The 16,922-nt window shown below is 43.8% G+C and overlaps 1 protein-coding gene across 1 annotated transcript in view; it reads right to left on the bottom strand.

Moving 5' to 3' along the window:
- The window catches only part of ARHGEF3 (Rho guanine nucleotide exchange factor 3), a 293,559-nt gene that overhangs the window by 187,988 nt on the left and 88,649 nt on the right, over nt 1-16,922 (bottom strand). Inside the window, exon 3 of the mRNA XM_032411537.1 lies at nt 13,152-13,218. Coding sequence (XP_032267428.1) covers nt 13,152-13,218 — 67 coding nt within the window. The remainder of the gene's footprint in view (nt 1-13,151; nt 13,219-16,922) is intronic.

Consider the following 16,922-nt stretch of genomic DNA (forward strand, 5'->3'; position numbering starts at 1 on the left):
TCCCAGCAGGTTGGGTCAGACCAGCCCAAAGTGCCACATGCATGGAGAAGACATTGGGAGCAAGACCTACGCATCAGAAGGGGAAGGTAGAGAAAGGAAGAATGAAACCGACCAGAGAGAGAAATCCTGGGTTCCTGCAATTGTGTTTTCTCTCATTAATTAGCCCTTTTCTTGAGGTAGTAGAACAAGTGCCTGTGGTTTTGTTTGTTTTTTTTGTTTTGTTTTGTTTTTTTGCCAAGAGCTCTAAAATATCCACCAAGGACAAACTAACAGTTACCAAAGGGGAGGTGGAAGGGGAGATGGGGGGATGAAATGGGTGAAGGAGATTAAGAGTACACTTATCATGATGAATGGAAGTGCTGAATCACTAGATTGTATGCCTGAAGCCAATAAAACACTGTATGCTAGCTACACTGAAATTAAAATTTTTAAAAAATTAAGGAAGGGTGATTGACAATAATTAATTAATTAATTAAAACGATCTATCAAGGACTCCACAGTGGAGTTGCTCCTCACTCAGAGACTGGGCTCCCATCAACATCTAACCTGTCTAGCAAGTCAGCATAACAAACAACCTACTGCTTTGTGCCTCTTCACGTGCCCCCAAATGCCAAGTAGCTGGCATCCCTTAGGATGTTTTCCTGCCCAAAAGTGTATAACCTCAAACAAACCAAACCTTTAGACTTATCAATTTATAAATATAAAGGACAGAGGAATAAGTTAAATGACATCATAAGGAAGCAATCAGATAAATTTAAATGTGAGATATATTCCATAAGCAACTGGGCTGGTCTTTTCAAAAAGTCAATGTCATTTTAAACAGACGGGATCGTGATGAGAGAAGTATTTGAGAATAAAAAAAGACTAAAAAACGCAGTAACAAAATAAAATCATAAAATCCTCAATTACATTAAAAAAATCCAAACATATGCGATGCATAGCTTTTGAATAATTTTGGGGGGAAACCAACTATAAAAGACAATTGCAGAAATATGAATATGGAATGAGTCTTAGGAAACGTTGGGGAATTATTAGTAACTTTCTTAGGTTTGGTAATGATGTTACAGTAATGCAGGAAAACCTTATTCTTAGGACACATATACTGAAGTATTTAGAAGTGAAGGGTAATGGTATCTGCAATTGAAATGGCTTAGTAAATAAATCCAAACTGCATAAACAGCTATAGATAGATACATACATAGATGCATAGAGCAAAATGTTAGTGATTGTTGATTCCAGCCAGTGGGTGTTCATTGCTATCATATTTCAACTTTCCATATGTTTGACATTTTTCATAATAAAAAGTTGAAAAAATAACACAGAGAATAAAAATAATAATCAAGGAAACTCCTTAGGAAGGCACCAGGTAAAGTCTGACAACCGTTCTCTCCAAAAACCATACTTACCAGTTCCTACTCCACTGCTAGAACAAATATTGTACATACATCTTCAGTTTCACCCCTGATAACCGTCGCTTGATTTTAGGAAGCATGCTACACAGAAAGCCCACATCAAGACCTAGAATTACCATCTCCCCATTGGGATTGACAAACAGCCCTGCAAGTTCACCATCCCATCTAATGCTGAGTTAAAAGTTCTCTCCCTACCCCCCTTTTCAATGAACAGGTTTAGCTGAAGCTGTGTTAATTAAATGCATTTACCTGATACCACTCCGTTGCACCTTCTACAAATCAGAGCTATGATTTTAAACAAATCCTCTTCTGTCCCTAAAAAAGTAATCAGCCTCATTCCTCCTTTTTTTCTAAATGGGATGTTAGGTCAAATCAGCCCTGAGGATACAAAAACACATTGTGTATTAGCAGCATTCTGCACAGAACATTTCCTCCTCCCTGAATGTGCATTAACCAGGTCAGGGCACTGGTGGTCCATGTTGCTGCTGCAGCATCTAATCCAGCTGGTTTTATTACCAGCACCTTGTGGAAGTCAGCAGTAATAATCATGCACAAAAAGGCTGATCCAGGAGTTGTATTCATTGAGATTTCCAGAGTTGAATGGCAGAAGGAGAGAGCCAGGGTAGAGGAAGAAAAATGTCAGGTGCCCAAAAACCAAGTGAGAGAAGAATTTTCATCATCAGGCTTATATAGGGCAGCACACCTAAAAATAGGCCTTATGTAATCAAGACGGAATAAGCAACACTTTTAGAAAATATTTATTTCAATTACTGAAGATGAGCAGGTTTGTAAGACTTATTCATCTTCAAAAACAGAAATATTTTAAGGTTAAGTATAAATAAGTGGTTACTGAGTAGAACATGCATATGGTCAACATAGATAGGAAAGAGTGCAGGGAACAAAAGAACTTAATATTCCTAAAGCAGCTGGTTACTAAGTGCTTGTGATCCATGGTGAGGAGGTGAGGTGAGACTGGCGAGGTAGCAAATATACAGAGGCGCTAAACACATCTGAGCACTTAACATACACGAGACCTTGATTTGGCTACCGCATCAGAGATACCCATTCTGGCTCCATGTGTTCTCTGCCCCCGAAGCACAAATAAAATAGAAATTAGCCAGCTGTTCATCTGGCTAATTGGCAAACTGCAGCTGCTGAGTCTTGTGATAAAGAAGTCTGCCTCATTGGCCCAGGGCACCTTCAGTCTGTGGGCCTCTTGTTTGAACTTCAACTCTGCATCATCATCATCAACTACATCATCCATGGGGAAGGCCAAGGCAGTACAGAGAGAGAAAGGACATATTGGCATTGTGGACCCCACGATTCAGGGGGGACCATTCCATCCCACCTGCATCTTCTCTGCATTGTGTTAGCTTTTACCCCTTGCTTTTCATTGTGTTTGGTTTAATGGACAGTGTGGTCTGAGCACACTGTTGAAAAGAGTGGGGTATATAGAGTCACAATGAGCTAAATAAACCAAGTTCAATCCATTAAATAGACTATTGACTGTGAAGAGGAAGAAGTTGATAGGAGAGAAGAAAAGTCAGTGACAAAACCTTTACCAACCGCCCATGCAAAAGGCTTTAATTCCTATCCCCAGTTTCTCACATGGGCAGGAAATAGAAAATAAAATCTAACAGGGAGGGGAAAAGGAAAACTGAGGGGGAAGGTTCAGCTTCAGAAAAGGGATTTTCCAAATAGGTGTAACCCCTTGGTTCTCAATATTACCATCTCCTCCCACATCTGCAAATAGCATCAGGGCCTTTTGAAGGTGACAAGATCATTGCCCTGTTACTGTTTGTGTAATAAAAGCTAAATTTGATTAAAATGAAAAATGAAAAAATAAAAATAAATAAAATGAAAAATAAAAAGCTCCATGAAAAGTCATAAATTTGGCAAACTACAAAGCAACACGGGACTGATATTTGGGTTGATATATAGACTGATATCTATTTAAAACCCAAGACTAAGCTCTTATAGTTTCCAATATTATAAAACAGCCTTGAGCCATTGCAGAATGCAATTTTCCAGGATCTGCTATTATTTCAATTAATCCAGAAGACAATTATGTTTTATGTCTTATGGGCAGTCTATTCTTGCTCCCAGGTTAGATTGTCATGGTTGAAACAAAACAAAACAACACAACTAATGACTCCTTCTAACCAAACATGAAAGAAGAGGAGTTAGTTTTGTCCACCTGAGAGCCAGACCCTGGGAATCAGGATGAGTATCCTTTACTAGGGGAGGAGAAGACTTTTATAGACAAGAATTGTTAGTATCTGCCTAGTGCCTCTCCCCTTCTTCTGGAAACTGCCTCCTTCTTCCCCATATCCCTATAGTTAACATAGGAGTCAACATAGTGGTACAGCAGAACCCCACTCCATGCCACTGCTGATGGGTCCAGGAGTATCCACCTGACCTAAGATGGACCAATCAAAACCCCTCCCTAGTAATTTTGGTTCGGAGAGAGAAGGGGCTGCTGTCTGCATATGGTTGCATTTCCACAGCACAGAGAAATGGAAGTCAGTCTACAGAGAAGTCAGTCTACAGAGAAAATGCAGCAAATAACAGAGAGGAATCCAAAACCCTCCCAGGCGGCCAGTTCCAGTGGCTTCTAAGGCCCCACTTCATTCCACAAGATACTCCTCCAGACCTCTGTAATTTTTTTTAAAGATTTTATTTATTTGTTTGTCAGGAAAGTACACAAGCAGGGGGAGTGGCAGACAGAGGGAGAAGCAGGCTCCCCGCTGAGCAAGGAGCCGAATACGGGGCTCGATCCCAGGACCCTGGGATCATGACCTGAGCCGAAGGCAGACGCTTAACCCACTGAGCCACCCAGACGTCCCTAGACCTCTGTAATTTTTAAAAATCTCCTTAAGCCAATTTGAATTGTTTCTGTCACCTACAACTAAGATTTCTTAACCCAGAAAATTAAGTCAAAATTATCTTTTACCCTGAATAATTCTGGAAGAACACAAAAGGGAATATTTGAATAGCTACATAAAATAAAGGCATCTATAAATTCTGCCTCCAAAGTTCAGAATTTGTGCTACTGTCATTAAAGGCCCTAGGTCCCCACAGACCTCACATGTGACCAAAAAAAGAAACTGCTTTTGAATCTAAAACTGAGCTTCAGGGGCACCTGGGTGGCTCAGTCGTTGAGCGTCTGCCTTCGGCTCAGGTCATGATCCCAGGGTCCTGGGATGAGTCCCACATCGGGCTCCCTGCTTGGCGGGAAGCCTGCTTCTCCCTCTCCCACTCCCCTTGCTTGGGTTCCCTCTCTCTCTGTGTCAAATAAATAAATAAAATCTTTTAAAAAAATAAATAAATAGGGGCGCCTGGGTGGCTCAGTCGTTAAGCGTCTGCCTTCGGCTCAGGTCATGATCCCAGGGTCCTGGGATCGAGCCCCACATCGGGCTCCCTGCTCGGCGGGAAGCCTGCTTCTCCCTCTCCCACTCCCCCTGCTTGTGTTCCCTCTCTCGATGTGTCTCTGTCAAGTAAATAAATAAAATCTTTAAAATAAATAAACAAATAAATAAATAAATAAATAAATAAATAAATAAAACTGAGCTTCCGTGTGCCTGACGTATTGTTGGTGTCCGCAGACTGAAGATGACAGGGGCTTATCCTCACAGGTGTCAGCAGCTGTTCGAGGGCTAGCTTCTCTACTGCCTGGAGGGAAATGAGGCAAGAGGGCCAGGCGGAAACCAGAGACAGTCAGTTTTTCCTTTTGAGGGGGCACCTCACACTGAAAAGGCATCTCTTAAACACACATATTTAGGAAACAGTCACTTCAGGTGTAAGAGAACTCTAGTTACAAGGAGCTAGTATTTTCTGCACACTTAACCACATGGAGGCATTATTCAGATCCCTTGACACCCATTACAACTAAGTCTCAAGTTTTGAGAAATGGCATTACTGTCCCCATTCTGCCGATAAGGACCTGACGCTCTGAAGTGTGTCTTGTCTGAAGTTTCCAGTTGGCGTTGCGCCATCAGAGCATGTGCCTTTTCACCATATATGCTTTTGTTACAACTGCCAAGGACTGTCCACCAAACTCAGAGTTTGGGCTGTGCAGAGTTTGGGCTGTCCAGAGGACAGTGAAACTCCCCACCCCGTGAGTGCATCGACGCAGCCTCCAGCCTGACTCTCAGGCGTGAGGGGTGGGGGGGGTGAGGTGGACGGTGAGACAGGATGGGGGCAAATGTCTTGCAGCCCGGCTCGGTAGGTACCTGCCTCTTCCATGCGCCCAGATTCGATCAGCCCCCAGATGTTTTGCCAGAACACATGTTAGTGATGAGCCCTGATGTTCTCTAAGCCCCCAAGAAGCTTTTAAAATAAGTTTCCTCTTGCTTGTGGAAGATTTTGCTTGTGGAAGGAGTTTGTGTTTATGTATTACAAGTTTTGAGGGTTTTGCTCATTATAAAAGCAATATATGCCCACCCTCAAAAATTCAGACATTGCCAAAAACATAACTACCATAGCAATGGTTCCCTGGTGCCACCCCCAGGTTGTCAGTCAACAGGGATATCCCTTCAGACTTTTTTCTGTGTATATAATAGTATGTTCTCTTCTTATAAGGGGGAATTTCATTTTTGTTAGTTTTGTTTGCTTTTCCTTACTTACTGGTTTAATCCTAAACATAGAGTTTTACATGATATGCTTCTGCATCATGTGCACTTTCAACAATCACACTGTGCTGAGAGCACAGGCTACCTGGGTTCAAAAGCTGGGCCCAACACTTCACTGCGGTGCGACCTTGGAGATGGGTAATTAAAATTCTGGGCCTCAGTTTGCCCATCCAGAAACTGGGTATAATAATAGTATGTATCTAATAGGGCTTTTGGAGGTGTGATGACATGCAAAGCACTAAGAATAGTAGCTAACATATTACAAGAGCTAAATAAATGAAATACATTATTATAGTATTGTTTTTATTTATTTTGTCATTTAAAAATAGTTTTATTTTAGGGCACCTGGGTGGCTCAGTCGCTTAAGCGTCTGCCTTTGGCTCAGGTCGTGATCCCAGGGTCCTGGGATCAAGCCCCGCATCGGGCTCCCTGCTTCACGGGAAGCCTGCTTCTCCCTCTCCCACTCCCTCTGCTTGTATGCCCTCTCTCGCCATCTCTCTGTCAAATAAATAAATAAAAAGAATTAAAAAAAAAATAAAAATAGTTTTGTTTTTTTTTAAAGATTTATATTTATTTGAGAGAGAGAGAGAGAATGAGAGAGTGGGGGGCGGGGGAGGGGGAGCAGAGGGAGAGAGAATCCCAAGCAGACTTCACACTGAGTGCAGAGCCCGACATGGGGCTTGATCTCACGACCCTGAGATCACGACATGAGCTGAAACCAAGAGTCGGATGCTTAACCAACTGTGCCACCCAGGCGCCCCTAAAATTATTTTTAAAGTATGAGTTAGAATGAATAACTTGACTTTGTTTACTGGTCATATGTATTTTCTCTTCTGTGCTGTTTATTCTATCCTTCAACTAATCTTCCTATTGGGTTTTCAAATTTGTGTTACCGCTTTGCAAGGGTCCTTTGTATATCAGGGAGGTTAGTAATTTCATGCTAAAGAAAATTTCCCAAAAGGTGCTGGCAAGGAACATGGGCTTTGGAATGAGGTGAGCTCAGGTTAGAATCCCAGCTCCACTACTTACCTGTCATGTGACCCTGAACAAGCTGCTCCACTTTTAAACCTCTGTTCAGTGGGCAGAATCCTAGCATGGCCCCCAAAACCCCCAGTCCCTAATGTACACACGTTGTATAATCCCCTCCTCTGAGTGCCAGCAGAATCTGAGAATGTGATGAAGTATCACCCCCGTGACCAGATTACTAATCATTGGCTTTTAGATCATCAAAAGGAAGATGATCTGGGTGGTGATCTAATATGGTGAGCCCTTAAAAGGAACTGGGCTCTTCCTTAAGTCAGAGAGATATGAAGCATAAGTGATAATTTGATGTGAGACAGATTCTCTATTGCTGGCTTTAAAGATGGGGATGCCACAGGGCAAGAACCTGAGAGAAGCCTCTAGGAGTTAAGAGCCACCCCCAGCCAACAATCTCCAAAGAAATGGGGACTTCAGTCCTAAAGCCACAAGAAACTGAATTCCCCCCAATAACCTAAATAAGCTTGGAAGAGGCCTCTGTGCCTCAGAGGAGACTCCACTCTGGCTGACACCTTGATTCCTGTCTTGTGAGACCCTGAGCAGAGAACCCAGCACACCCTGCCCAGACTTCTGACCTACAGAACTGTGACCTAATGAGTGGCTGGTGTTCCACGCTGCTAAATTTGTGGTAATTTGCTATGCAGTGATCGAAAACTAACATACTCTACTTCCTCATCTATGAAATGAGGATGAGGCTCAAACAACATCAATCTCTTGGGATTGTTCTGGGAAGTAACGTATGCATAAAGCACTCAACACAGCGCCTGGTATAACCTAAGTGAATGCTAGCGGCTAGTTACCTGGGATTAATGGAGCTGTTATAACTGTATCCATCACTACAAATACAAAACAGGGTAACAAATTATTTTTTTTCATAAATAAAGTAGGGAAGATCAAACTTTAAAAAAAAAAAAATGAAGTCCAAAGGAGTAGAAGGGAACTAAAAGGGATCCTGGGTGATGAAGTTTACCATAGCATACTCACTTGTTCCTAGCATTTTAAAAAAGATCTTCATGTCTAACTTCCTTTGAAGAAAAGTATGTGTCATCAGTCTTGTTTTAAAGAGGCAATATGTGGGGCACCTGGGTGGCTCAGTCGGTTAAGCGTCTGCCTTCGGCTCAGGTCATGATCTCCGGGTCCTGGGATCAAGCCCTGCGTGGGCTCCCTGCTCAGCGGGGAGTCTGCTTCTCCCTCTCCCTCTGCCCCTCCCCCCTGCTTGTGCTCACTCTTTCTCTCTCTCTCTCTCAAATAAATAAATAAATAAAATATTTTTAAAAATAAATAAAGAGGCAATAGCCCTAATGGCCTAGGGACTGACAGTCCCGCATTCAAATGCTGGCTCTGTCACTTACTACAGCTGTGATTTTAGGCAAGCTAGCACATGTGGGGCTCTGTTTCCTCATCCTTGACATGGGAATAAATATATCTACCATGCAGGACTGTCATGGCCTTGCCCGGAGCTGATGCGCTGTAAGTGGAGGTAAATGTACCAAGTGAGGCTGCAAGAGAGAGAGTGTTGTGCCCCCTTTGTTGCAGGGTGGACACAGTGAGGTCACAATAAACACTGGCCTGGCCGTATGTACTGAGTCTTAGAGACCGTCACTCCACTGAGTTGTGAATTTTAGAACATTCCAGTCTGACCTTCAAGAAACATTCAGTGACCCTGAGGTGTGTGTACTTCCTTCCAAACACAGGACTTAGGATGTGTCAAGGCAGCATGCAGCAAGCACAGGACTCACTGTCTGAAAACCGGGTTCTAGGTCTGATCTCTTGGGAGAGACCTGGGAGAGATTTGGTAACAGTACCAAACTCTTCCTTGGAGGAAATGACCCTTCCCTACCTCAAGTAGCTCTCATGGAGCTGCCCTGATAAAACCGCATCCACCTAGCTCCCTCAGAGGGAACATGTGACCAAGGCTTGTCCATCTTCTTGACGACAGTAATTGGCCAAGGCGTAGCTATGTGACCCAAGCCAGGGCAAACGGAGTCCTTCACTGGGATTTCATATGTGGACTGGGAAATCAAACGCTTCTCTCTTTCCTCTGGAAACGAGCGGCTGTTTGTGGTCATCCTCTCCCTCCAAAACAGTTCACATGTAGTATGCAGGATAAGACCAATACCCCAAGAGTAACAAAGCTGAGAGGCAGTATCCCTGGATACTGTTGTATCTGAAGCCTACCCACCTCAGTGTCTCTCAGTCAAATGAGCCAATCAATCTCCCTTTCCACTCGAGCTAGTTTTAATTGAGTTTCTATTACTTGCAATCAAGAGTCCTGACTAATACATTAGGCCTTGTTTTCCACATCTGAAAATTAACAGGTTGGGGCTACAATGTCCAAAGTTTCTTCCAAAGCCTCAGAGTCTAGAAATTTCTTCCCAAATGGCCTAGGCAAGAGTAAAGAGCAGGTACTGGAGAAAGAGACAAGACAAGCACAGCCATGAAATCTGGTTGGTATTTAACGGAAACATCAGTTCTAACATCTTAATGATGCTTTGTATGGAGCAGTAGGTCTTGCTAAGTATTTCCCAGTTAGCTAATAGGCAATGGTAGGAGTTGTGCTCCTGAGATTTCCACACTTCTAGAATGAGTTTCCTCCCTGAGTGTCTTTCTCTCTCTCTCTCTCTCTCTCTCTCTCTCAGCTAACCGGAGGAGCTGTAGCAAATATTTGCACAAGGAAGAGTGGAAATTCTGAGCTCAACACTGCCCCAACCAGATGGGGACCAGATGTGTAATGAGCACCTGACAGAAGCACTTAGTAACAGTACTGCAGGGTCCCACCTTCTTATTCCTGTCATTCTCTTCTGGTTTTACTCATGATGTTCCCACCATAACTGCTCCAACCAAAACCTCCTCTTGGCTTCTTTCCACGAGCATATGTGCAGCACCTATGGGTCTGGTGAGAGACAGGCATGACCCCACCTCTTGTTCAGGAAGGTGGGGGAGTCAGGAGAGTTGGTAACACCAAGGGCCCCTGTCTGCTTAGATAAGAGTGGGAATCAAGAGACCCAACCTGCACTTAATAACTCCTATAAAGGGCTAAATCACTTGGTAGGTAGAAAGAGTGTCATCCAAGGGTCACCAGCTCTTCCTGAACCTCTCTACAGCCAAAAACTGTAGCCCCCCCAAAAAGGAAAACCACAAAGCCTACTCCTAATGCCTTGAGGAGTAATGCAGATCTTCAGTGAATGTTTCCAGGGAAGACAAGGAGGGGTTTACAATACAACTCACTCAGAAAGACTTTCCTTAAAATTATTTTGAAACATCGCTCTCTTTTTCCAGACTCCTTATTAAGATGCCAACCACTCCCTCTCCTCCCTTTGTGCCCCAACTCCCTCCTGAGCCCTCACGTGTGTCCCTCTTGGCTTCTCATCTAGAGTGATGTGGTTCCTTGTCCTCTCACCTTTTACCATCCATCTTCCCCCACCACTTCTCTCCATCCCCCCCCCCCAAAATCCACCAATGCCCAGAATATAAGTAAACTAACACAGGATCTTTATTCTTTACAAGCCAAAGAGGAATGGAATTACGAATGCTTTTAATGGTTTCCTCTGCCACATATATAAATATGGGAAATTTACTAGCGCACAGATTCTAAAACCTTCCTTTCTTAATAAAGAAGAAAATAAAGCATTCACAAAAAGCATGCCCTGCCCTAGGACAGCATGCACAGCTCAGTCTAACAGGCCTGGGAGTCACATTTCATTACAGAAAATATATTAGTTAGATAATGCCTCAAATGTCTTCATCCTGGCATTCTGGGCCTTCTTGTTCTTCAGTTCCAATTACCATAATGATGGTTACAAAGCATGGCCTGGCTGGGAGTAAGGGTGTTTCCACTTGGTAGGGTTCCCTCCTACTCCCTCTATGTCAGGGAGGATTATGCTCCAACAGGAAGAGAGATCAATTTGGCCAATCTGGCAATTGATCAAGCCTCAGACCATCTCCCTCTGGCATATCTTAATGTCAGTTTGTCTAACTTTACCAATAAGCCCAAGAGGCCAGAAGAAATCAAAGCAAGGACAAGGGACCAAAATAAACACCACATCTGACCTAACCACCTAACAGACTCTACTCACTCCAACAATTTTAACTATTCCCTAATATCAAATGTTACCATGCACGGATGAAGCTATCAAAGGGTCACTTAAACCAAGTGTATATCGAACAGGTTCCTTTGAGCAGCAATTTCTATAAAACAGAGTTGTGCTCAAAAATTCACAAAACATTTTTCAAGGGAAAACAGTTGGAGAGGTCTTATGACCATAGGTATGGTAATCAATTGTCCCAGTTTGCCTGGGACTTCCAGTGCTAAAACCAGGACAATTGCTGGCAAACTTGGGTGGTTGGTCACCCTAGATGTACCACTAGAGTTGGCCAGTGACCACTGCTGAAGCAGAAGGAAGGATAGGGTATCCTGAGGGGAGGCCAGAGACAGAGAGAAAATAAATGTCTTCCCAAAAAGGCCCACTTGCTCACAGAAGGTCTAGTTTCTCTACAGTTCAAAATCGACAATAAATGCCAACTCTTCCAAAGTATGTACAAACTATCTTGTCAATAAGGATTAATGAGCAATGACTTTGGGAAATGTCACCAACATCAACTCAAATGTAGTCTCTAAGCACAGCAACACATCAAAGGCTCTGAGAAGTCTCGAAGCAGTAAACATATTTAATTAGGTGCTCTCAGTGTGCCCCAAGTTTATTTGACCACACAAGGTTTTTTCCACATAATGGTTATGATCATCCAACTGAACACACTTGGAGGAATGGGGATATTATCCATAAACCATAAACAGCTTAGGAGACACATGACTTACATTCAGTAAGACATGCACGTCTATTTCAGAGGTCAACACACTTTTCTTTGCACTCAGTGAAAAGCATATCGTAAACTTAGTGAAAATAGAGCCATGATCTATATTTATTTTTAATAACACCCTTGGAGAAAATGACTAAGATCTATGTAAGAGACTAAAGGGGAACTCAACTAGAAAAAACAGTGCTGTAAAGACCAAAGACGTGAGCTTGAAACACAGTCTGAAGTGGACTTTGTGTCTGATGGATGTGAAAGGTTTGTTTATTCATTCAACAAATTAATTAAGTATGTAGGTGCTAGGCGCAGGGATCCACAGTGAACAAGAGAGAATGACAAGGTCTCTACACACCTGATGCTTGGAGCTTCTAATCTTACATTTCTGTAGGCACTAACTATCTTATCCCAACAATGAGAAGGAAGTGCAGGGGTCCATAGGAGGTGCCTGAGCTCAGAAGGCTTTCCCATGGGAGGTGATGTCAAGGCTTAGACGCAAGGGATGAAGTGGGTGGGCCAGTTGCTGCGTGTGTAGGAGCACAGTGCTGGACAGACGGGGCTGTGTTCTAGGCAGAAGGAACAACTCAGCAAAGGCCGGGTGGTGAAACAGAGCTCTGAGCATTCTTTACGCACGCAACCGTGTTTTTCCTAAGGTCAGAGCTAGAATTCATTTTAGCACATGGCAGGGCTTCCATATACTTTATTATTATTATTATTACTATTAACATTATTATGTTAAGGAAGAGAACTTTGCATCAAGAGATTAGATCTGACTATACAATTCTAAGGGTCAACGGCTTTATGATTGGGAGATTTTTATGATTCCCCTTAAAGATCTGTTTAGAGCTTACAGACTTCTCCTTCTGGAAAACAAGGCTCCCCATGAAGTCGTAAATCTATGTATCAACAGACGGTACATTTCTGATTTCTTTTTTCTTCATTGTGCACTGGGTCCCTCCAGGTTCCCAAGAAAACAGGCACAATGCCTCCCCCTCCTCAACCCTGACTTGGCTTCTTCACCAGATGCTTCCAGGAGCCCAAGACCTACAGGGCAAATGAACATCAGTGGGCGCTTATAATTGAGCCACTTAACGTTTTTTAATTAAGCCACAAGTGCTGATACAAACATGATTTTTCCAAGAGCTAAAACCCAGCTTCTTTGGCAAAGACCAATTAGTAGAGCCAACCCCAAGAGCACCGTCTCTGGGGCAGCCAGAATAGGGTGTAGAACACTGGGCACCATGCCCGGGAAAACACTTACCCCTCTGAAATTCCAGGCTTTAGGGGAGGAGAACATGGGGAAGTTGTTTTGCCGCTGCCTCCTGGGCCTAGAAGAGGAGAAAAGACAAGACAATGTGTCACTCATGGGCTCGATACTCAGAGGAAATCACCGACTTCTGATGTAGCTTTATCAGAAAGAGAGATGGCTGGAGAAATGGCCCAGGCCGATGAGGCAGCTGGCCTTTTCTACAGCCCCAAAATCCTTCGCAGCCAAAGGCACTCCGAACTCCTTCCCAGTCCCCCAGGACAAGAGCTCCAGAGCCCCTTAGAAACCGTCAAGCTCCCACCCTTAAAAAATAAAATCGAACCTAAAATTCAACCTGGTTGCAATCAAAGAGCCAGACCGAGCTCCCGATCTTGATCTTTATTTCTCACACACAAGCAATTCCCAAACGGACATCATCAGCTGGTGTTTACAGCTTCAGCAGAGCCTGGAACTCTCCCTGGAGCAAGCTGCACCTGCGCTCCAGACTTTCAGAGGGACGGTCCACAGGACATGTAGCTGCTGCCTCGCCAGCCGGAACCGGTTTCCTCACCGATTAACATCTCCCTGTGAATCAGCATCCTTACACGTGACAGAGGCAGGTTCTGGTGGGGTCAGCACCAGACGTGGGTAAACAGTACAGGGAAGGAAAGCAGGAGCAGTCTGGCTGGGCAACTCCAGACAGCTGCCAACAGACCACCAGGGACACCGTCTACGATGTTTCTACGGAGTAATAAATTACTCCTCCCAAAAATGTTGTGTCTGTCAATATGGCAGTTCAAATCTCATGTTTGCTTAAAATACCACCTCACTGAAAAGCATCCCTGAGAAAGGTTCATCTTGGACTTTCCCTGAGGTTTTAGTCACTGACGTGCAAAAAGGTACAGGATGTACCTTGGGTTCACTGATGTACCAAAAAGGTCCTAAGTTGTCAGTTTTTCACGTGATAGCCACAACTTTACTTCGACTTCCCTGCCATAATCAGCAGCAATGCGGGCAGAAGTGACCACTGCACAGGCTTGAGTCAGGCTCGAGTCAGGCTCGAGTAAAAATCTTAATCAGCTCTCCCGTATGAAAGAGATGTAAGCGAACCGCAAGGTGATTATCCTAACAGCAACAGCTAACAGGTATTGAGTCCTTAAAACAGCACACGCTAAGACTTCATAGAGTTAATCATTGACTCCCACACTGCGAGCTAGAGTTCGTCATTGTACCCATTTAAGAGATAAGAAAACAGAGACCTAAGGATATTAAGTGCCAGCTATCAGCACACAGGTGAAATCAGGATTCTGATCCCAGTTGTCTGATCTCAGATCCCACGGTGTTTTACTAGCTGTGCAACCCTGACCATGAGGCTTCATCTCTTGGGCTTTCATTCTGCCTCTGTGCAAAACAGGAGAAACGATACCCGGTACACAGAGTCAAGAAGGGATGACGGTTCTAGATCCAGTTCTATCACTGCTAAGTTCTCAAAGATGCCAACGCAGAGCCCCTTCCCCTCCTCCCAATTTCTGGCTCCAAGAACAGCCTTCGAGCAGGGGCACAGGACTGACACAGAAAAGCTGGGACAACTCACCAAAAGCTGTGTCTTTATATCCAGCCCCACTTCTGCCTCACCCTCCTCCTCACCCACACAGACAACAATAAAAACCCAGGCTAATAACATCTCAAGACACACAGAACACGTGGGTGGTTATTTAGATTTAATACACTTCTCTATTAAGTAACATGTTGGTCTAAGTTCTTCTAAAAAAGCATATCCCCCTTGAGAGAAAATAAAAACTTAGAATTTAACAAAACATCTCCCTGGATACTGTTCCCTGCTCTCCCAGGTTAGAATTGGGCTTTGCTTTCCTAATTATTTGATGAGCTTCACTGCTTCCAAAGCAACAACATATAGCAAGCAGAACATTGTGAGTAAATGGGCCCCTGTTTTATATGTTGGGTCCACAGAAAATTATGATCACAATAATTAATAGCAATTAAGTTACATGATGTGCCAGGGACTATGCTAAACACTTTGCCTACATAATCTAAGTCTCACAATAAGATAGGTTATTATGTTACAGTATATTGTTAGTACATGATACACAGGTAGTGTTATAATGGTGCTATATAATATTTTATATATATAAAAATACATATGTACAAATTTATAATACATAATACATTATAATGGCAATATATATTTTTAAAGATACTTTTATTTATTTAAGCTCTACACCCAATGTGGGGCTTGACCTCAAAATCAAGAGTCATATGCTCTACCAGGCGCCCCAGCATTATACACTTTTAAGTAAATAACTTTGTATCATATTTTCATATAATATTATGGTATAATGGGGGATATTACCATTACCCCATCCTACAGATGAGATAAACTAGGACTCGGAGAGGTTAAGCCACATGCCAAAAGTCACATAGCTGGTAGGTGGCCAAGTTGGGATTCATAACCAGATGTGTCTTCCTCCAGATTCAGAGGATGTAGCCCCTCTCATACAGAGAGAAGCCCCACCAAACAGGGCACGGCATGCTTTTAGAAGAATATGGCCTGGGGGTTCCTTGTGGGAGGGCACCAGCTCAGTAGGGCCTCACACTAAGAAGCCTCATAGGTAAAGAAAAAGGATCAGAGCAAATCTGTCAATCCAGGGCACTCTCATGGCAATTTGGACACACCCCTCTTGGCTGGGGAAACTGCCAGGAAACCTACCAAGAGAAGGACTGTCCCTAACTGTAGGCTCCCCACAACCCTTGTATTCCATCACCAGCCAGGCTTCCAGATCATTCACATTAGCTGGAACCCCTTTAATAGTCTAATCTGGCATCATAAGAGTCTCCTACTAGTATCCTCCTCCTCCCCAGCCAAACATTAGCACCCAGGTGGCTTCAAAAGACGGCTTCAGGAGGGGCACCTGGGTGGCTCAGTCAGTTAAGTGTCTGACTCTTGATTTCGGCTCCCAGGTCCTGATCCCAGGGTCCTGGGATCTGGGCCTGTGTTGGGCCCCCTGCTCAGGGGGCAGTCTGCTTGTCTCCCTCTCCCTCTGCCCCTCCCCCCACTGCTTGAGTCCACGCCCCATGCACGCATGCGTGGTTAAGAAGCACAGACTGTCCTGCAGATGTCAGGAGAACAGTGCTGACCAGTACCCATCCACCTCCGTGGAGGAACCCATGGGAAGCCAGGGGTGGGCATGCAGCAGGAGAGAAGCCACTGAGACAGGAGGGAGAGCTTCTCGACTAGAAGGAGATGATAACCGTAGGAAAGGCTAGGAAGAAAAGTTATAAACATTCCCTCCTCCAGAGAGCTTATGGTAGACATGGAGAAATGCCCACGGGAGGAGCAAAAAGTCAGGATTCAAGATGCATTTAGGGAATGATCTCAGATTCAGGTGTGTGTGTGGTTAGACTCAAACAGAATAAGCTCAGTAGCAATAGGCCTCAGGGTTAGCAACAGAATGTATTTCCCGCCACAGGAAAACAAATACAACTTTTTCCCACCACCTTGGGAGGTGACCATTTCCAGAACAGCTCCTAAGAGTATGGGTTTCAGAAGCTTCTGCTGCCCATGCACTATGTGGGGCTAAGAGCCTAGTGTCTGGGGTAGGACCAACTTGAGGCTCCAAGAGTGGCTCCCTCCCTTTCTTGTTGGGGGACTTCAACCAGGCTACCTACTCTCTACTCCCTCTGAACCTCCATTTTCTCATCTGTAAAATGGGGATAATAATCTCTCTTCACAAAATTGAAGCATTAATGTACTATATAAAATGGCAG

This window comes from Phoca vitulina, unplaced genomic scaffold (assembly GCF_004348235.1).
Source record: "Phoca vitulina isolate PV1807 unplaced genomic scaffold, GSC_HSeal_1.0 scaffold13, whole genome shotgun sequence".
Lineage (NCBI taxonomy): Eukaryota > Metazoa > Chordata > Mammalia > Carnivora > Phocidae > Phoca > Phoca vitulina.